This window comes from Stegostoma tigrinum, chromosome 2 (genome assembly GCF_030684315.1).
Source record: "Stegostoma tigrinum isolate sSteTig4 chromosome 2, sSteTig4.hap1, whole genome shotgun sequence".
NCBI classification, from domain to species: Eukaryota; Metazoa; Chordata; class Chondrichthyes; order Orectolobiformes; family Stegostomatidae; genus Stegostoma; species Stegostoma tigrinum.
The window spans coordinates 35,422,155-35,443,793 of NC_081355.1; the positions used below are offsets into that span (position 1 = coordinate 35,422,155).

The 21,639-nt window shown below is 40.3% G+C and overlaps 1 protein-coding gene across 7 annotated transcripts in view; it reads right to left on the reverse strand.

The window, feature by feature from the left end:
* The window catches only part of LOC125463953 (F-actin-uncapping protein LRRC16A-like), a 397,615-nt gene that overhangs the window by 184,358 nt on the left and 191,618 nt on the right, over nt 1-21,639 (reverse strand). For all 7 annotated transcript variants that reach the window (XM_059653386.1, XM_059653380.1, XM_059653379.1 and 4 more), the window contains exons 12-13: nt 19,424-19,510; nt 9,869-9,972 (exon numbers count right to left, since the gene is read on the reverse strand). In XM_059653386.1, coding sequence (XP_059509369.1) covers nt 9,869-9,972; nt 19,424-19,510 — 191 coding nt within the window. The remainder of the gene's footprint in view (nt 1-9,868; nt 9,973-19,423; nt 19,511-21,639) is intronic.

Sequence of the window (21,639 nt, forward strand, 5' to 3'; positions counted from 1 at the left end):
CAGAGCTAACAAGGTGTAGAGCTGGATGAACACAGTGGACCAAGCAGCATCAGAGAAGCAGGAAAGCTGATGTTTTGGATCTAGACCCTTCTTCAGAAATGCAAGAGGTGGGGGACAGGGCCAGTGTAGCTTCAGAAGAGGGATCGTTCCACGTATCCTACCAAGAGGCAAGCATAGCTTGGGTCCATGTAGGTATCCATGGCCACCCCCTTTGTCTGTAGATAGTGGGAGGAATTGAAGGAGAGATATACAGAGAGAAACAGCTCTGTAAACACCCTATGTCAGTGCGATCAGAAACAACTGAATTATTTAATCCCTCATCAATCAATCATTAGTTTTTTTTTCTGGTCCTTCTATGAATCACTATGAGCACATCATCTGAATTTCAAACTGAATACATGCAAAGTGCATTAAAGGGAAATGCAAGCCATTAAAAAGGGTGAGGGAGAGTGGGAAGGAGCTAAATCAAAATAGAGTTGGAAGGGGCTTGGTCTGCTTTATGGGACTTTTCTAAAAATCAACTTGTTATGGAGATGTTATTGGACATCTCCAGAACAGGTGGGACCTGAACATGAGGCTCTTGGCTTATAGACAGTGACAATACCACTGCACCAGAAATAAAACATAGGGAGGAGTTCTTATTTTAAACCTTTTCACCTCCACGAGAGACCACAGTTCCCACATTGAGTTGTGTTCTAATCAATCAGTTCAGAAATGTTATTATCCACCTCAGAAGCAGATGAGACTTGAACTCAGACCTCCTGTCTGAGATAGAAACATGATCACTGTACCACATAAAAAAAACAAGCAGAATAAGCTGCACTCATTACTAGTTTCTTACAAAAGATTTTCTACTCGATCGGTTCAGAAATTTCACAAAGCTGAGCAGATGGAACTAAACGTGGACCTCTTCGTCCAGAGGTAGGATCTCTACCATTGTACCACAAAGCCCCTCCTTAGGCCTGATTATTTTTCTATATCTGGAAGTGCTCTCTCTCTCTAACTAGTATCTGCCCATCACCATTTTTTTTTGTTTATAACACCTAACCACCTCCAGTAAATCACCAATGCAGCCAATTAAATATTTACAATGTAATGTCCATTAAGTGCAACATTTCCCATCAAATGTGAAGGATAGGTTGGCTGGATGTGACAGACAGGCAGGAAGAATGGGAAGGGGCCGAGTCTGCTGCATAGCTATTTTCTAATTTAGCTGTTCAGTGATGTTACCACAACTGTGCCACAAGAGCTGTCTGGGTCTGCTCTATGTTTTTTTTTTAAAATCACACTGTTCAGAGATATCATTATACACTTCCAAAGGCGCGACTTGAAGCCAGTTTCCTGGCTCAGTGGCACTACCACAGTAGAACCCCTGGGTCTGCTTTATTGATTTTCATTTTTCTTTTTCATCATGATTCAGCCCTCTCCCTCCTTTAGATGTAAAGTCAGGACTTAAAGTGGATAATTTCAAATCAACCTATTACGATACACCTCTGGAGCAAGTGGAACCTGAACCCATACATCCTAGCTTAGAGGCAGGACATCACCACTGCAGCATAACAGACCCCTGTCGTTCCCTACTTCCACTACATTCCTTTGGTGCCCCCGACTTGAATAGTTTCCTACAATGCAGTGCCAAGGTAATTCATCCAATCTATACAGCTGCCTTCACCTTCTAACAAACAGGATGAGAGAACATCAAGCATGTTAAAAAACTGCAGAGGGTGACACTCCTATGCTCCTGTCTTCCGGATTCCCTTGCCTTGCTATACTTGCAGTCACAACCTTCTATCCTTTCCTGCCTTCAAATCCTTCCAATAAGGGTCAGTGAGCCTAGAGAACTTTCTGTTTTAGTTGTATTTTTCCAACAATAACTGACTGAAGGCCACTCTTTCCAGAAACCCCAAAAAAAACCAAAGAACTATGGATACTCAAAATCAGAAACAAAATCATGAATTGTTGGAAAAACCTCAGAACTGGTTCCAAAGTAGGGTAGCTGGGCCTGAAATGTTAATTCTACTTTCTCTGCACAGCTACTATCAGACCTGTTGAATTTTTCCAGCAATTTAAGATTTTGGCACTCTTTCCAGTCGCCATCACTGTGATGCCTGCTGGAAGCACTCTGCCCTGATTGCTTCCCAGCAACCTTGACTACAGGTCAGAATTCCACCTCCCTTGTGGGGCTTTCGTAGCTCTCAGTTTGTTGCATTTCCACTTCCTGCTTGTGCCAGCATCACAGACTAATATTTGTATACTACAACGATTTTATGAATGTGAGAATAGCATAACATATCTAGTTTTAAAATCAGCAAGGGACAAGCATTGACCAAAACGCCATTGCTAACTCCTCTAATCTTTTTCAAAAGAGTGGCGTGTGATCTCTTTCATATAACCAAACAAGCTGATGGTTACCTGGATTTAGCATCTCAGCTGAAAGATCACACGTCCAACAGTGCAACAAATCATCATATTGCACTGTGGTATCAGTCTCGATTTCTACTCTCAAACCCCTGGAGAGGGAGTTCAACCTGTGGTTTTGAGGTGTTTGAGTAAACAATTCCAGCAAAGCGGTCATTACTTTGCAATTATGCTTGATCCAAAAACCTTTTGAAATACTTCCCATGGTTTGCCTGTAGGGTTATCAATTAACAGTTCAAACCAGTTTACTGTGGTCAATTGTTTCTCATCCCTTTGTAATTTATTTTAAGCTGGCATGATGGCTCAGGTGTTTAGCACTGCTACCTCACAGGAGCAGGGATTCAAGTTCAATTCCACCCTCAGGCAGTTGCCTATGTGGAGTTTGCACATTCTCCCCGTATCTGCTTAGGTTTCCTCTGGGTGTTGTAATTTCCTCCCACAGTCCAAAGTTGTGCAGGCTTGGTGGGCTGACTACACTAAATTGCCCACAGTCTTCAGGGATATGTAGATTAGGTGAGTTGTAGGGAGTGGGGTGCTCCGAAAGTCAGTGTGGGCTTGTTGAGCTGAAGGGTCTGTTTCTACACTGTAGCGATTCTATGAAAAAAAACAAATTTAGTACCTTGGTTTGGGACTCTTCCTTGTTTTTCACTAATGTAAAGGTGAATTCAATCATATCATGATCTAATGAAGGGTCTAGGCCCGAAACGTCAGCTTTTGTGCTCCTGAGATGCTGCTGGGCCTGCTGTGTTCATACAGCCTCACGTTTTATTATGCTCACTTACTGTCAAGTTATTAACTTATTTTGGTTAAGTAATTATCTTCATTAAGCCCAGTAGTTTGTTCCCGTTGGCTCTAAAGCATACTGTTCCAAAACATCACGTGAACACATTCTAAAAATTGCCTTCTCTGCTTGAGGTGGTCTGCTTCTCTTAGTCTCTGTGCAAATTAAAATTTCCCATTAGAGCTACACTATATTACAACATGCTTCATTGGATCTTATACTCACTCTTCCACATCAATAATATCAGTAGGTGTGTATGTAACATCTACCCATCTTGCATCCTTTGATGCTCCTTATCTCTTCCCATGGATGATGGCTTGCCTCATTGGCTAGACAGATAGTGTAATGATCAGGCTATTGCCAAGAACACGAGGTTCGATCTCAGTTCCAGGTTAGGTAATTCAGTACCTCTTCGTACATAAAGTAGAAATTATAGATCTTTACCGTGGTTTGACAATCAAATATCACAGCCCTGCCTTCAGGCTCAGATGTCAAGAAAAAGATAATAACTACCTCCCATACTGTCCCACCATCCAAATACTCAGTAAGATCCTTTTGACTGAAGTGATTTCTTCTTTTAATGAGTTTGTTATTCCGCACCAAGCCCACCACATAAGCAAATACATATAGATTGAAATATTTCATATCCATTCAACTTTAGTCAGGTCTCTGGCTGTCACAGTCTTTAAATTGAAGTTGTAGATCTAACTTAGGTTTTATTTCAGAAGCTATTTACATGTACAGACTTCGCAGAATAACTAAAGCTGCACTGCCAAAATGTCCTGATCTGTTTTCTACATTATAACTGTGTGAATATGTCCCTACTTATCAATAACCATGGTGTTATTTTCATGTGCCTATTAATGCTATTTATCTATATTTCACCACAACTAGCCCAAGACTCTGACACAAGTTTTGGTGACATTTCTACAACTTAACACCCACAAAACATATTTAATTGCCCTCAGATTTTCCCCTAACATTCACACCTTATCCCTTTCTGAACTGGAAAATCTATAATTAATATGATCTCTCAGATCAGCAACTACAAAGGAAAAGCCATGAATAAGAGAGACCACTACACATTGAATACCTGGTTGAGATCAACAAGACAATCAAGTATATTGAGATGGTTTATTTAAAATTTTAAAGAAAATTGGTAGTTCTACTGGAGTAGTGCAATGTGACCTCGTCTTCACATGAAAACATGACAAAGGATCAGCTGTGGCAACACAACATTGGAACATTTGAGATTCATAGTGAGGTCAAAACAGAGTTATAAATATTTGTGCCAGAACGTAACCATGATTTCTTCTTTGCTGCTATTAAATGTCTTCAGACAATCTATTGCGAGCATCAACTTGCACTCCACTGACAGGAAGCGGTTTTGCATTGCTCAGAGATCAAAGATAAGGTTGCATAAAATTTTCATCAGAATTGCTGCTTGTTGATGATATTACACTAACATTCCAAACCACAGAGTACCTGCAGCTGCAAGTGGACAGGCTCATGCCTGTAGAAGAGTTTGTGGTTTGACCATCATGATTTCGGATGAGAACATATTATCTTTCATCAGCAGTGACAACATGGCTTTGTAAGGTATTGGTAGCTCCATGTATCTGAACTGCACAGTTAGTAATTAGCTACTTGATGCTGAAATCAACACACACATTGTAAAGACTGCAGCTGTTATGTCCAACATAAGACAGCATGGAACTACAGTAATCTAACTCAGAACATCAAACAGAGAGTTTACAAGCTTGAATCCTCATTGCGCTCATTTAGTGATGTGGGCACTTGGAATGCACTGCTGGCAGTGGTACTGGAGTCATATACATTAAGGATATTTAAGTGACTCTTGGATAGGCAAATGGATGATAGTAAAATGTAGGGAATGCAGGGTAGTTTAATCTTGGAGTAGGATAATAGCTTGGCACATCATGGGCTAAAGGGCCTGTACCGTGCTGTACTGTTCTTTGTTCTGAGGTGGCTCATGACAATCCATACTAGGTAGAAGAACATTCTGAATAACTTCATCTTCACTGTCTGACTTATTCCTGTCATCGCTTGATGGGACAAAGTGAACAAGTCTAGATCCAAAAGTACATTAATTCCATCAGTGCCACAAATTGCTAAGCCAACAATGTCTGTAGGCATAAACATGTTCATCAGACAGACGATGACAATAAACCAGTGGACCTCTTGCATGCCCTACTGGCCACTTGGTAATTGTTTTCTGGGCATCCATAGCTCTGTTAAAAGGGCACCTGCATGCAAGATAAGGAGGACACATATGTACACTGACAAAAACTATAGTCAATTAGTGCTGTGGTCTCTACAGACTGTCTGTTTGGAAGTATGTCAGAATGGACAAGCCTAGCCAACACGAATTCCCACTACCAAGCCAAGGGTAACAGATACATACAGTCATCTACAAGTTTTCCTCCAAGCCACCTCACCATTCTGAATTGGAAATATATCACTTCAGTGTCAGTCCCTCCCTAGCAACACTGCGAATGCTTCTATGCCAAATGAACTACAGCGGTTCAAGAAGATGGTTCGCTACCACTTTGTTAAGGGCAGAAAGAGATGGGCAATCAATGCTGGCCCAGCCAGTGAATCCCACAATCCATGAATGAATAAAAGGACGACAGAAAACGTAAGCCAGTGAATTATAGACCATCTCAGTCCATTATCTCCACTAAAACAAAAATCACATTTTTAGTTTGTGAAATGTATTTGTATGACAGCCCTAATAGGTTGTTAGAAGTTTGTTTGAACATCCACTTCACCCACACCCTGGGCCCTGCTCATAGTGGAAACTGAGTGAATGGCAAAGACTGATACATGGGGATCAATCAATGTGTTATGGGGAGTGTGAGAGGTATGGTAAGTATCAAGAGTGATAAAGGATGCTTGGGGGTGGGGGGGGGAGAGAGAGTGATGTTGAGCAGGTATAGAGAGAGGTTGAGTGAAGAACGATGATGTCCCCAAGAAGAAAGGGAGACTTTCTAAACTGGCCCAAGCGTGCATCCTCACTCTCCTCATACCGCATTACATCTTCTCATACTCAGCCTGTCACAGCCTCCTCTCAGAGAGGTAAGTATACAGGAATGGTGTTTGTAGAAGGATTTAACATTTCAGAAACCAGAATAGGGCCAAAATCCTGTTTTCCTCAACCCCTGAAATATCTGGCCCATTATGACAATTGGGATTCTTCAGTGAGGATGGGTTGATGTTCGTGACAAACCTTCATCTCCAAATAATTGTTCGTGCCATGTGGTTATCTCTGTGCTCAGCATTGCCTGGTCTGCGCCTCAGGAGCTTGACTCTGCAAAGGCAATTCCTACTAAATTTTCTGGAAGGATTGGGCATAGATAAAGTGAATAACATGGGTGTTTTCCCGAGGATGGTGGGGGAGTGGGGGAAAACCCATACCAATCTGGTACTGCGTTGGTGGTTTAAAGTGACAACTAAATGCTAATGCTCTCTTTTTCAAACACGAAGCACAATCAAAAATGAAATGATCAGCTTGCTAGTGAATCACAGAACCAGAGAGTTAGGGCCAATCCTGTCAGTCACAAAGATGCACCTTGAATTCCTGCATCCTTTAATATCAGAACCCAGTCTGTATTCGTTCAGTAGCACTGAACACAAACTCCAGTAGAACAGTCATATGCACATGTACGCAGATCTCCCACACACAGACAAGCAATACTCAACCACAGTTCCTTCACTTACCTTGCCCACACTCCCATTCCCCACATGTGCTCAGGGACCCACACGTGGGTGCTTATGATTGTGCTCCCACCCTCAACCATAGACCTATATGTGCAATAATTGGCTCACAGTTCTACTCTGCACCCAGCAATGTTTTCATTGAGGGGGATATTGGCTGGATGGCCAAAATGGTTCAGACAGAATCAACAGCACTGGATTGGATTCCAGTGCCAGTTAGCATGGATTCGGTACTTGCCTCCTTGTCCTACCCATGGTGGAGGCTTGCAGCTCTCAACAACAGACCTCATTTCAGGCAGAGAGTTGAAAAGGAATAGAAGGGGATAATGGAGAAATGACCACCATAGTGGTCAGATAGATAGGTTTAAAAAGCATGTTGACGGTAGACAGAGTCAATGGAGAGATTTAGTGAGCTTTCTGCCAGGCAGACTTCCCACTGTAAAATTGGGGATAGTCAAACCATACATGTGGTAAACATTCATCATCATGCCTTCGGAAGGAGATATTGACCTTGGATGGAGGGAGTGTAGATCTCTCAGAATAATACTGGAATCCAATATTTAGATTAAGAGGAGAAATTACCGCAAGTGTACATACAGAAGTCACTAAATGTGGCAGGACATGTACAGAAAGCTGTTATTAAAGGATATAGTATCTAGTTTCATAAATAGAAGCATCGATTGCAACAGCAGGTTGATTATGATGAATTTATTTAAAACATTGATTGGACCTCAGCTGCAGTATTGTGTACAGTTCTGAAAAGCATACCACAGAAAGGATATAATGGAGACAGCACAGAGGATATTCACATGAATGCTCCCTGTTATGAAGAAAATTCAGATAAATTGGGGGTACTGTTCTCTTTTGAGAGAAGACAATGATAAGAGAAATCATAGAAATGTCCAATATTATGAGGGGCCTGATTACAGGAAAAAGAGGGAGGAACCGGTCCCTTCATACAAATATTGAGAACAAGAGAGAGAACTGTTCTAAAAGATTTTCTAGAAGAAACAAATGCAAGGTGAGAAAATGTTCCGGATTGCACTGCCTAGAAATGTGGAGCCTTTTCAGCGTTCTTCCTAAAACATTATTCCCCACTGCACCCTTCTGAAACATCATCTTCAAAATCTGCATATTTAACCATATAGTTTTAATAACTCCTCTGAGAATCTACACTAATTTTCTTATTTCCATGTGAGCACTACTTTTTGAAGCATTCCTGAAATGAGAAACAGTTGGACAGGTTATGTCTGTATTGATCAGAAGTGATTACATTCAAACATCAAAGATCCTGAGGGTACTTGACAAGATGGATACCAAAAGGATGTTTTCCCTTGTAGGAGAAACATGAACTAGAAGACAATTTAAAAATAAGGGGTCTCCCATTTAAGACAGAGGTAAAGATGTTTTTCTCAGCGACTGGCAAATCTGTGGATTTCACTTCCAGAGAGCAGCGGAGCCAACGTGCTCTCAAATCTGCAAGTTGTTCAGCACACATACTGACTTCTGGTTTGAAAGGTCATTGCTGTGCATGGATTTCGGAGGCCCATAGAGCAGCTGAAAATTTTTGAGGAAACATAGGGCGGAGGCAGGGTCATTGAATACTTTTAAGACAGAGACAAATTGTGTGTTGATGGTAACAAGTTCAGTCAGATAGACCTCAGAATATGAGTTCCCTTGCTGGAGATCGTTAATCTAGTCCAATCAGCGAGTCCTGGCGGACAGATATAAACTGGAGTGTCAGAGGTTCTGTTCACTCAGACCTGGCTCTGATGAAGCTGGACCAGCGTCAAGTACTATGCACATATAAATAAAGGCTGACTTGGTGATGGCATACCAACCTCTGTGTATTTATTTCAGATAAATTCTTGACTAACAAGTGAGTCAAAGATTATAGGGGATATGAAGCAAAATGGGTTTAGGCCACAATCAAATTTTGCCATGGCAATGTTAAATGATACAGCAGGTTCAAGGATCCAAATGGCCTCTTACAGTTCCTAACTCCTGCGCTCAGTTTTCAAAGATATCAAATGAGAACAAATTATTTAAAATATAAAATCAACTGATACCAATAAATGTTGCAATCCTCACAACAATTAAGTTCAATACACTTGGGAAAATCCATCTAAGCAACAAATAAGCAACATCTAACATGCAACGTTTTACATGAGTGTTAGTATTTACGGCTGCTATTCACCCTTGCTCTGAAATGTTTGCTGAAACATTGACATTTTTAATAGCCCTTGAATTACCACATAACATGCAAGTACATAGCTTGATGCTTTGCTACACTTGTGGAAGAAATCAAACTTTATATACTTCATGTCAAATTAACGAGTTCCCTGGGCCCCTCTGTAATCATGAGTTTATTTTAATCATTGTTTCATTAAATTATTACTTAACCACCTACACTGTAGTCTCTCAGCCATCGAAAATCTTGTCACTCTAGTGTCCTTTAGGGAAGGTTACAAAAAGTCCCTGCAGCTTATCAGCATTGCACATAATCGTGTTTGTATTAATGCACAAGCTCTTCCCGACACCATTTCATTTCAATTAAGGTGCGTAATATAGGAATATATTGCATAATAATGATAAAAACAAGCAATGTAAGTCCTTGACTTAAATCAACACACTGATACTGAAAAAATTATCACAGTATAGCTAAGAAGAGGAAAAAATGTCTCTCATCCTCTGCAACATCCAGCACCTGTGGTGCATGAGAAGAAGATTACCTCTGTGTTCTCCTCCAACCATTCTGCTTTCTAACTTATACCAACAATCCTTCCTGGAACTTCCTACCTCGCAATATCGTACGGGTACCTTCACAACAAGAACTGCAATGTTTTAAGAAGAATGCTTGCCATCATTTTCTCAAAATTGGCTTTGTCAAAAATACACGTAACCAGTGAATTAACAGAAACCCCAACATACCGATAGGTCATCTCCTCGGAGGAAGTTCCCTGAGAGGTCAAGATGCGTGAGCAAGTTAGGAATTTGTTGGTTGGCACTCAATGATTGGGCAAGGCTGTTCACTCCTATAATGAACGCAGAGCACACAAAGTAAACAGTTAAGCAAATTCTCTAAATAAAAACCAAAAGAACTGTGGATGCTGTAAATCAGGAACAAAAACAAAGTTGCCGGGAAAGCTCAGGTCTGGCAACATCTGGGGAGGAGAAAACGGAGTTAATGTTTCGGGTCCAGGGACCCGAAATGTTCACTGTTTTCTCCTCCACTGATGCTGCCAGACCTGCTGAGCTTTTCCAGCAACCTTGTTTCTGTAAGCAAATTGTCAGACTCAAGTTACCTAGAACACCTCACCAAGACTGAAGTCCCAAAATGGGAGAGCCACAGGGCTTATGGTAATCAAGCAGCTGACTGGTGCTGCAGGGCTTTCTACTAGAAGACAGACCTGGGACAAGAAGTCCCACCTAATCAGAGGCTGTAGTTTCTTCTAATACAATATTCCTGGACTACCAGGATGGATAATTACCTATAGAAAAAAATGTTGTTGGGAGGGTTTCATGGGGCAATTGTTACTCAGGGAGGGAAGGGCAGAACCTGGCTTTTGGGGGGGGGGGGGGGGGGGGGGTGCTGGTCTCGATTAGACACACATTAGTGCAGAATAAGGACCAGACCCACTACCTCAAGCCAGGCTGCACTGGTTTACCCAGTTGGATAAGATGAGAATGTATATGCCTATCTGGAATGGAAAGAATTGCAACCCAAGCAGGGATAGACCCTTGAGTGATCACTAAAGATCCTTAGTTGGGAACAGGACAAGGCAGCAAATTCTGAAATTATTTTCATACCCTCATAATTCAAATCACACATGACCAAAATATACAAGTTACACACATACAGTGTTTGCATTAGATTTGTCACAATGTAATACAATTTAAATCAAACCGTTATCAAATTATTGCTAGATAAGGAAACATTTCAAGATTAAATTTTTCATGACTTAAATATACGCTTCACATTTTCATGCAAATCTCATTTCTACAGTATTGTGGGATTTTTCTTGGCTGCCGAGACAACTCTGCAATCAGCATCAGCATGTCAAGTTGATAAGTGCTTGAGTGTGCCAATGTTTCTATGCCAAGTTCAAAGTCATATTCAGTATTCCAGGCATACTCCTTGATCATCTCTTAAATCTTTGCCAATCTCCCTTTCTTTGTCAATTTGTCCACTTGCATTGCTTAATTTCTGACACTTTCAGACCCGTTTACACTAAAGGTGCTATCTAATTTTAAATTTCTATTCTCATTGGAATTATTAATAGTCATCCATAAAATGTATAAAGGTATTTGTACATGTTCCAGACCTTTCAAAACAAAATCAGAATAAATCATAGTAATCAGTGAAGTGGTTCATTGGCCAAGAACTTAAATTAAGTACCACATATTTACCTACTTAAAATTTGTAAAACGTTTACATGCCAGTGTAAGAGGCATAAACAACTGCCCAATATTTCTATGCACATCATATTTATGCACTAATTAAATTATGCAGCATCCTAATTTAAAGTGGTATTGTGTGTTAGGTTTGACAAATTAAATATGTACTTTTCCTCATGATCTCAACCCTGCAATTTCTGAAGAGTAAACACTCCAGCATAACAACTGGATGCTGTTAGTGTTCAGTACACAACACTCACTGTTTTTCCTCCTACAACAACGTTCTCCTTCAAGAGCTTGGTGAAGTCACCAAGCTCATGTCATTTTTTTTAATTCATTAGTGGGATGTGTGTGTCACTGGCTAGGCAGCATTATGCTTTGACTAGTCTGAATTTTGCCATTATTCTTTGTTTCATAAAACAGTTTGTATATGATGCACACGGTGCTGGATTCACATCCATGGTTCTTCTCCATAGGTTTTTAACCAAAAGTAAACTTGTGCAAATTCACACAGAACAAAAGGCCAAGACAACAGGGTCTGCCTGACTGCGAACACTATCAACTTAATTTTTGGATTGCAGCCTAATTACAGGAGTCAAGGATACTGAACTAGGACTTGATGCAATATGAAAACAACTTTAGAAGAAAGCTGGAAACAAAATCCAAAATATAATGTGGAGTTTATTATTAGTAGTTTCATGGCAGAAACTCTACTACTGTCTGATTAATCAGTTCTTAGTGAACACACTACCTGAACTAATGATGTGGGTGTTTCAAACACACTGGTATAGACAGTAATAACAAAGTGCGGAGCTGGAGGAATACAACAGACTAGGCAGCATCAGAAGAACAGGAAAACTGATGTTTCGCATTTTGAAGATTGAGTTGATATTGTGACACGTCCTATTTGATCAATGGGCAAAATGTTTTAAAGAAATGCTCACTACCATTGGGAACTCAAATTTAAAAATTCAAGGTAGAATCTAACTTGAAACCGATATACCAAATCGGTTCTAACAACACATTTAGACCTCATTTATATCTTGATGTAGAATCATTTGCAAACACATTATTGTGCCATCAGTTATCATTTAATGTGGGCATTTTCCACTGCAATATAATCCTGCTTAGCCTTGACTGGAGTGCTATTCATGAAATTAATCCTTCAATAACCAAGGAAAAAATACTCCTAAACAAACGGAGTAAGCTTTAATAATCAATACAAGACGCTTTAAGTTAACAGCCCAAATTGAGCTCCTTTTCCCTCACACAAGTTCAGGCCACTTATTCTTTCAAAACAACATAGCTTGCATCCGTATAATTTCATGTAAAATAGTTTTCTAAGCTACTTCTGAGGCGCATGAGAGAAAAATAAAGTTGGTCATCAAAGTCAAAAGAAGGAAATCCAATAATGGCCAACTACAAGCCTGGTCAAAGAGAAGGAAAAAGAGTTGAGGAGACAGTTTTTGAAGTGGTAGCATGGCGATTCTTACAGCATCACACAAAAGCAACTGGATACGGCTCAAAGATGTGATTACAGAAAATAATAAAGAGGAGCGATTAATTGAAGTCCAAGTGGTGGGCTTTAGGGATAATCTGAAAGGAAGAGAGAAAAGGGAATAAAAGATTAAATTTAAGGAGAGAAGTCTAGATGATCAGATCTTCATGAGTGAAGGATTACCTTCTATTCAATACTAAAAGTTTGAGAAACGCAGTATGAAAGGATTGCAGGAAAGGGCAAGATCATGGCGAGATTTAAGTTCAAAATAAGAATTTGAAATGCAAGGTACTGAGTTCTGGGTCAAAAAGTACCGGGTGATGTGCGAGCAGGACTTGATGTGGGATAGGGTAAGAGTTTGAATGAGCTAAAAGTTTTGTAAAGAACTTAAACCAGGAGTTAAAATTGGAATCACAAGGTATAAAACTGGATGAACACAGCAGGCCAAGCAGCATCAGAGGAGCAGGGAAACTGATTCTTTGGGTCTAGACCCTTCCATTTCTGCACAAGGGTCTAGACCCGAAATGTCTGCCTTCCTGCTCCTCTGATGCTGCGTAGCCTGCGGCATTCATCCAGCTCTACACTTTGTTATCTCAGATTCTTTAGCATCGGCAGTTCCTACCATCCCAGTTAAAAATGGAAGCTTTGTTTGCACTCAATAGCAACAATTCAAAAATACTTAATTGGCTGTAAACTGTATTCACTTACTACATAATAATCTACATGTTTGGTACCCATCACTAAACTCAATATCCAGCCCACTGACCAATACTTAGAGTTGTACAGCATGAAAATGGACCCTTTGGTCCAACTTGTCCACGATGACCAGATATCCTAAGCTGATCTAGTCCCATTTGCCAGCATTTGGCCCATATCCCTCTAAACCCTCCCTATTCATGGACTCATCCAGATATCTTTTAAATGTCGTAATTGTACCAGCCCCTACCACCTCCTCCGGCAGCTCACTTTAAACACGCGCCCTCTGTGAGAAAAAGTTGTCAGTCTAGTCCCTTTTAAATCTTCTCCCTGACCTTAAACCTATGCACTTTAGTTTTGGAATCCCCCACCCTGGGGAAAGGACCTTGGCTATTCACCCTTTCCATGCCTCTCATTTTATAAACCGCCGTAAGGTCACCCCTCAGCCTCCGATGCTTCAGAGAAAAAAGGCCCCAGCCTATCCACATAGCTTAAACCCTCCAATCCTGACAACGTGCTTCTAAAGCTTTTCTGAAACCTCTCAAGTTTCAAACATCTTTCCCATAGCAGGTGGACCAGAATTGAATGCAATATCCCAAAAGTGGCCTCACTGATATCTACAAAATGCTGTAGTACATAGCATGCACTGCAGCAACTCACCAAATTTATCTCAACAATTGCACTTGGGCCCAGGACTGGAAGTCTTTTGAGATATGCCTGGTATCTTGTTACAAAGGTGGAATTTTGCTAGATGCTCATCTTAACAAAAGATGTACACATGTCTTAGGTAGAAAGCTGTCATAAATCCCTCTTCTAGTACTAGTCTAAGGCTTACTCATATCAAGTGGTGAAGAATAACCACATGAAAAATTCAAGAGAAGAGGTACATTCTTATTATATAGTCATAAGATAGAATGTTACAGTAAAGACTAAACAGCATTGCTTATCTCACGATGTAATTACCTCCTACAAGATAGCTTATGCCACATGATTAGACTTTAGTCTAACTGCAAACTGAAGCAGACTGACTGGCTTTCACTTAAATGTCAATGAGTTGTGCCATACAAAAACGTTCCACAGTTAGCCTTTTCAGACAGTAGATAACAGGTGCAGGAGTAGGCCATTCGGCCCTTCAAGCCAGCACCACCATTTATTATGATCATGGCTGATCATCCACAATCAGTATCCTGTTCCTGCCTTGTCCTCATAACCCTTGATTCCACTATTTTTAAGAGCTCTATCCATCTCTTTCTTGAAAGTATCCAGAGAGTTGGCCTCCACTGCCTTCTGGGGCAGAGCATTCCATACATCCACCACTCTCTGGGTGAAGAAGTTTTTCCTCACCTCTGTTCTAAATGGCCTACCCCTTATTTTTAACCTGTGTCCTCTGGTTCTGAACTCACCCATCAACGGAAACATGCTTCCTGCCTCCAGGGTGTCCAATCCCTTAATAATCTTATACGTCTCAATCAGATCCCCTCTCATCCTTCTAAAATTGAGTATACAAGCCCAGTCACTCCGATCTTTCAACATATGATAGTCCCGCCATTCCAGGAATTAACCTCGTGAACCTACGCTGCACTCCCTCAATTGCAAGAATGTCCTTCCTCAAATTTGAAGACCAAAACTGCACACAATACTCCAGGTGTGGTCTCACCAGGGCCCTGAACAGCTGCAGAAGGACCTCTTTGTTCCTACACTCAATTCTTCGTTATGAAGGCCAGCATGCCATTAGCTTTCCTCACTGCTTGCTGTACCTGCATGCTTGCTTTCATTGACTGATGTACAAGAACACCTAGATCTCGTACTTCCCCTTTACCTAACTTGACTCCATTTAGATAGTAATCTGCCTTTCTGTTCTGGCGTCCAAAGTAAATAACCTCACATTTATCCACATTAAACTGCATCTGCCATGCATCTGTCCACTCACCTAGCCTGTTCAAGTCACCCTGTATTCTCATGACATCCTCCTCACATTTCACACTGCCGTGTTGTGTCATCAGAAAATTTGCTAATATTACTTTTAATGCCTTCATCTATGTATCATTAATATATATCGTAAACAGCTGCGGTCTGAACACTGAACCTTGCAGTACCCCACTGGTCACTGCCTGCCATTACGAAAGGGACTCGTTTATCACTACTCTTTGCTTCCTGTCAGCCAGCCAATTTTTCAATCCAAGTCAGTATGTTGCCCCCAATACCATGTGCCCTAATTTGGCTCACTAATCCCCTATGTGAGACTTTATCAAAGGCTTTCTGAAAGTCCAGGTACACTACATCCACTGGGTCTCCCTTATCCATCTTCATAGTTACATCCTCAAAAAATTCCAGAAGATTAGTCAAGCACGATTTCCCCTTCATAAATCCATGCTGACTCTGACCTATCTTATTACTGCTATCCAAATGAGTCGTAATTTCATCTTTTATAATTGACTCCAGCATCCTTCCCACCACTGACATCAGGCTAACCGGTCTATAATTCCCTGTTTTCTCTCTCCCTCCTTTCTTGAAAAGTGGGACAACATTAGCCACCCTCCAATCTGGAGGAACTGATCCTGAATCTATAGAACATTGGAAAAGGATTACCAATGCATTCACAATTTCTAGAGCCACCTCCTTAAGTACCCTGGGGTGTAGACCATCAGGTCCCGGGGACTTATTAGCCTTCAGACCTAACAGTCTATCCAACATCATTTCCTGCCTAATACAAATTCCCTTAAGTTCATCTATTACCCTAGGTCCTCAGCCACTATTACACCTCGGAGATTGGATCTATCTTCACTAGGGAAGACACAAAGTACCTATTCAACTTGTTTGCCATTTCCTTGTTCCCCATAATAAATTCACCCATTTCTGACTTCAACGGCCCAATTTTTGTCTTAGCCATTTTTTTTCTTTTCACATACCTAAACAAGCTTTTACTATCCACCTTTACATTTTTGGCCAGTTTTCATTCGTACCTCATTTTTTCTCCGCATATTGCCATTTTAGTTATCTTCTGTTGCTCTTTAGAAGTTTCCCAGTCCTCCAGCTTTCCCCAAATCTTTGCTATGTTATACTTCTTCTCTTATCTTTATAAAGTCCTTAACTTCCCTCGTCAGCCACGGCTGCCCCTGCCTCCCTTCAGGATCTTTCTTCCTCTTTGGAATGAACTGATCCTGCACCTTCTGCATTATATCCAGAAATACCTGCCATTGTTGTTCCACTGCCATCCCTGCTAGGGTATTGTACCACTGAACTTTGGCCAGCTCCTGCCTCATAGCTCCATACTTCCCTTTGTTCAACTGCAATACTGACACTTCCGATTCTCCCTTCTCCCTCTCAAATTGCAGATTAAAACTTATATTATGGTCACTGCCTCCTAACGGCTCCTTTACTTAGAGGTCCTTGATCAAATCTGGTTTACTGCACAACACCGGCTCCAGAATTGCCTGCTCCCTGGTAGGCCCCAGTACAAGCAGTTCTAAGAATCCATCTCAGAGGTACTCTACAAACTCCCTTTCTTAGGGTCCAGTACCATCCTGATTCTCCCAGTATACCTGCATGTTGAAATCCCCCATAACAACTGTGGTAATACCTCTGCGACATGCCAATTTCAACCCCTGATTCAACTTACACCCTACATCCAGACTACTGTTTGGGGGCCTGTAGATAACTCCCGTTAGGGTCTTTCTACCCCTGGAATTACTCAGCTTTACCATATTGACTCTACATCTCCTGATTCTATGTCTCCCCTCGCAAGGGACTGAATATCATTCCTCACCAACAAGGCCACCCCACCCCTACTGCCCAGTCTGTCCTTTTGATAGCACGCATAACCTTGGATATTCATTTCCTAGCCCCTGTCCATTTGAAGCTACGTCTCAATTATCCCCACAACATTGTACCTGCCAATTTCCAACTGAGCCTCAAGCTCAGCCACCTTATTTCTTATGCTTTGTGCATTCATATATAATACTTTTAATTCATTACTCCCTTCACCCTTCCTATCAATCGCTACTTCTCTTGGACATACTGTACGATCCCTTCTTGAATCTTCTGCTCCATTGATTCTGTTGTCGTGTCTTTCTTAACTTCTCTTATTCTCACTTTCCCTTTAACTTCATTCTTAAATTTCCAGTTTGTCCCCTTCCCCCCACTTACTTAGTTTAAACACACCTGTGTTGAGGTGGCAAACCTGCCTGTCAGAATGCTGGTACCCTACCTATTAAGGTGCAACCCGTCCCTCTTGTACAATTTATCCTTACCCCAAAATATACCCCAGTGATCCAAGAATGTAAATCCTTGCTTCCTGCACCAGTTCCTCAGCCACACATTCAAGTCCATTATCTTCCTGTTCCTGCCCTCACCAATCCAAGGAACTGGAAGCAAACCAGGGATAACCACCCTCGAAGTCCTTCTTTTCAGCCTTTTTCTGGAGGTCTCTCAAGTCCGGCTGTGGCATGTTCCTCCTCTTCTTCCCAACGTCATTCGTGCCGACATGCACCACCACCTCTGGCTCTTCACCTTCGCCCTTGAGGATTCCCTGCACTCTGTCGGTGGCGCCCTGGATCCTGGCACCAGGAAAGCAACACATCATCCTCAAATCCTGCCTGTTGCCACAGAAACCCCTTTCGGGCCCTTTCACTATGGAGGCCAAACGCCTTATGTCATAAGACAAGAGCAGCAACTTCATGGGAACATCACATTTTGCAAGCTCTTGTCCAAGTAGCACAATATGAGTTGAACATGCATTGCCATTCACTAACAATTCCTGGGTCAAATTCCTGCAGTTCTGTGTCCATCATCATTATGGAAGCAATATCCCGGCAAGGATTTCAACAGGTCAATAACATACTTTCCTTCAGAGGGCAACCAAGAATGGACAATAAATGTAGCGTTGCCAGTTTCATCTACATTCTGAGAATGAGAAAAATAGGACTTTAAACACAGAAAACTCTTGGATTACAACTGTTACATTCTATTAACGGAGAGATTCAGGTATACACTTACGAGAAGCAATAAATCTTAAAGATCAGTTTGAATGAAAACTCAATTTTCTGTGGATACAGAAAACACTTATTGCAGAAAAGAAAACTGAATGAAATTGCAGTATTTTACACAAAAACAAGAAATAACTTGAAATAGGATAGTCTTTGGAAAATAAATGAGATTAGATTTGTTAATCAAATTGACATATACATGATCCATGCAACCAAGTTACTGCAATTTACCATGTTTAGGAGTAAAAACAAGAATTCAGGGCATATACTCAAAAGGAATATTGAAGCATACGAAGAGATACAAACATACAGGGAAGATGCATAATCCATTGAAAGTATAAATGCAAATAGGTCAAGTTACCAAAAAAAAGTCTCAGCACTTTAGCCTTTATAAATAAGGCAGAGACTACAGATAAGATAAATGTACATAAAGCGACAGTTAAGCCATAGTTAGATCAGTGTGCCCCATTTTGGTAGCCCAGGTACAGCACATATTCAGTGAGATACTATCAAGATTTCGAATCCACTAGTCTGCAGAAACTAGAGATGATTTTGAATTTGGCTTTATGAACAACTGTTGCGCCATGAAATATATCACATCAAATTGATGAGACACATAAAATTGTATTTTCTAAATGAAAACAGGATAAATGTTTGAAATAGTGGAAGATATCAACCTTTGAGGAAGATAACAGGGTTTAGTTTTATACCGGTCTCTCAAATATTTATACACACAATGGGCCGAATGGCTTCCATGGCGTTTACTTTGACATCACAATAGTGGATGTCACTAACAAATCAGCAGCGTCCTCTGCATTTCTCTTGATGTTCATTTTCATTGCAGTCAGATCCTTAACACAACCTTTCCTTTATTCCAATGCAATGAACAAGTAAATAAAATTATCATACCTTTAGGTGACAAAGAGGTTTTAGACATGTTTAAATGCTTCAATCCCTTTGGAATTTTGGCAAATTGGCTGCTCAGAGAAGACATACCTGCAAAACAAAAGGTATTCATCATTACACTGAAACAAATACATAATAGTATGTAACTTTGGAACTAGTAAACATCTGATTAATAGAATTTCCCAGTTCAAGGTAAGTTTTATTCCAGGCAAGTTTTCTCGACTCCCCCAGGAAATAATGATTGATAGAAACTAGCCAAGGTGGCTAATTCTTCCAAAGGCATTTAATATTGATACATCACATAATTAAAAACACAATTTAAAGTATCTCCATTAGACCCAGATAATATCCATAAGAATTGAGCATTTACAAAGAGTAGGACATTTGACCCTTTGAACCTACTCCCCATTCAGTAGTTCTAAAGACTCAAAACATTAACGCTGTTTTTCTCTCCACAGATACTACTAGAACTGCTGAGTTTCACCACTATTCTCCAATTTTATTCAAGTTGATTGCTGAACTGGTTGTGTTCTCAGTTCCTCCTTCTTGTCTGCACTTCACAACCTTTGATTTCCTTAGATCAAAATTTAACAAACTAAACCTTGAGAAATTTGAAAATTCTCCACTTTCTGGGCAAGAGAATGCCACATATTTCCAACCCTTGAGATAATTTACTTGCACATCAAATCTGCATTAAAGAGGAGACATCTTAAGTTTAAACTATGCACCCTAGTTTTAGCCTCCATACAAATGGAAGCATGCTCCAGGGAACCACAAATCCAATCTCCTCAGGATCTTATCTGTTTCACCCTGTGAAACGCCAGTATACATCAGATGACTCTTTCACTTCCAGAACTGCTTCAAAAGGCCATTATATATTTTTTTCAAATAAGAAAATCAAAACACACTCAGTATTCCCAACGGTGTCTCACTAACACCCTGCAGAACTATGACAACTTCTATAATTTGATAGATCAACAAAAGAAAAAAACATCAGTTTAATGCTTTTGTTACAATGTTATTGGATAAAAATTCTTCCCACTACAGCTTAGTTTAAGAAAATTAGTGAAGGCAAAAGCATTTATCAAAAGGTCTTGTAGCTGTAGAAACAAAAAAGGGGGCAAAAGTGGGTTTCAGCAGTCATGCAAGACAGGCTATAGTGAATTGGAAGCCCAATCTACACCCTTCTAATTGGAAAATAGGAACGGATGGAGTAAAATCTGCTATTTATTCACCATTGACTGTTTGGCAGAATGGACAAAGTCAAATGTTGCTTCCTAACCAAATTACTTGCCAAACACTGTTTCGAGAAGAATTTAATCAAAATGATAATACACTACTGCCTAACCAATAGAAATGAGTCACCTTACTGGAATATTATAAAAATGCACAATTAACAGAGCTGAGTTCTAATCTTTTCTTATGTTATCATAAGCAGAAATACAAAAATAGTGCTCAAGAGTCAGTGAAGAGTATTATAGCCATTCAAGTCCAAACATAGTTGGATTATCTATTAACACCAGAATAAAAAGGCATTAAACATTACAATGGGATGGCCTGCCTCTTAACATTTCAGGAAGGAAGAAACATATAGCAGGAGTAAAAGTCACAACAATACAAATTATACAATTCAGTCACCATAATCACATCATGAGCAGCATGAATGCATGTATTGGATTTTTAGCAGCTCTAAAAACATGTAAATTGAGTCTGGACAAATGACAAAGCAAATAAAACAGCCCTAAAACAGTAGAGGGCAGCAATATAAGAGCAAACTACAACAAGCAATTGTAGGGAAAAATATATAGTGAGTGTGAAATCCATAAAGCAAACCAAACAAGGACGCAGAAGTAAAAATTCTACAGGCAAGTTTACAGTGCATTAATCACAATAAAATCACATGTTAAACAGTGATTCTATCCACGTTGGAAGCATGCTTAATTTTATTTTAAAAAAAACCTATAAATGGAAAGTTGCCCAGTTTTGTCTAAAGCTGGTTGAGGACTGAATGTTTGACATAAGATGGCAACAACGTTGGCAGAGAAACTTCAGAAACCTCACTCTATAGAACTGACAGGAGCTTGGAATTACATTAAAACTCTTCATATCGTAAATCTCTTAATCAGCATTTCCTATTCAATGATAAATGTTGACATCAAACCATGTCTAAATGGGAGAACCGGAGCAATATTTATCAGTGTGCACTCAATACAAGATTA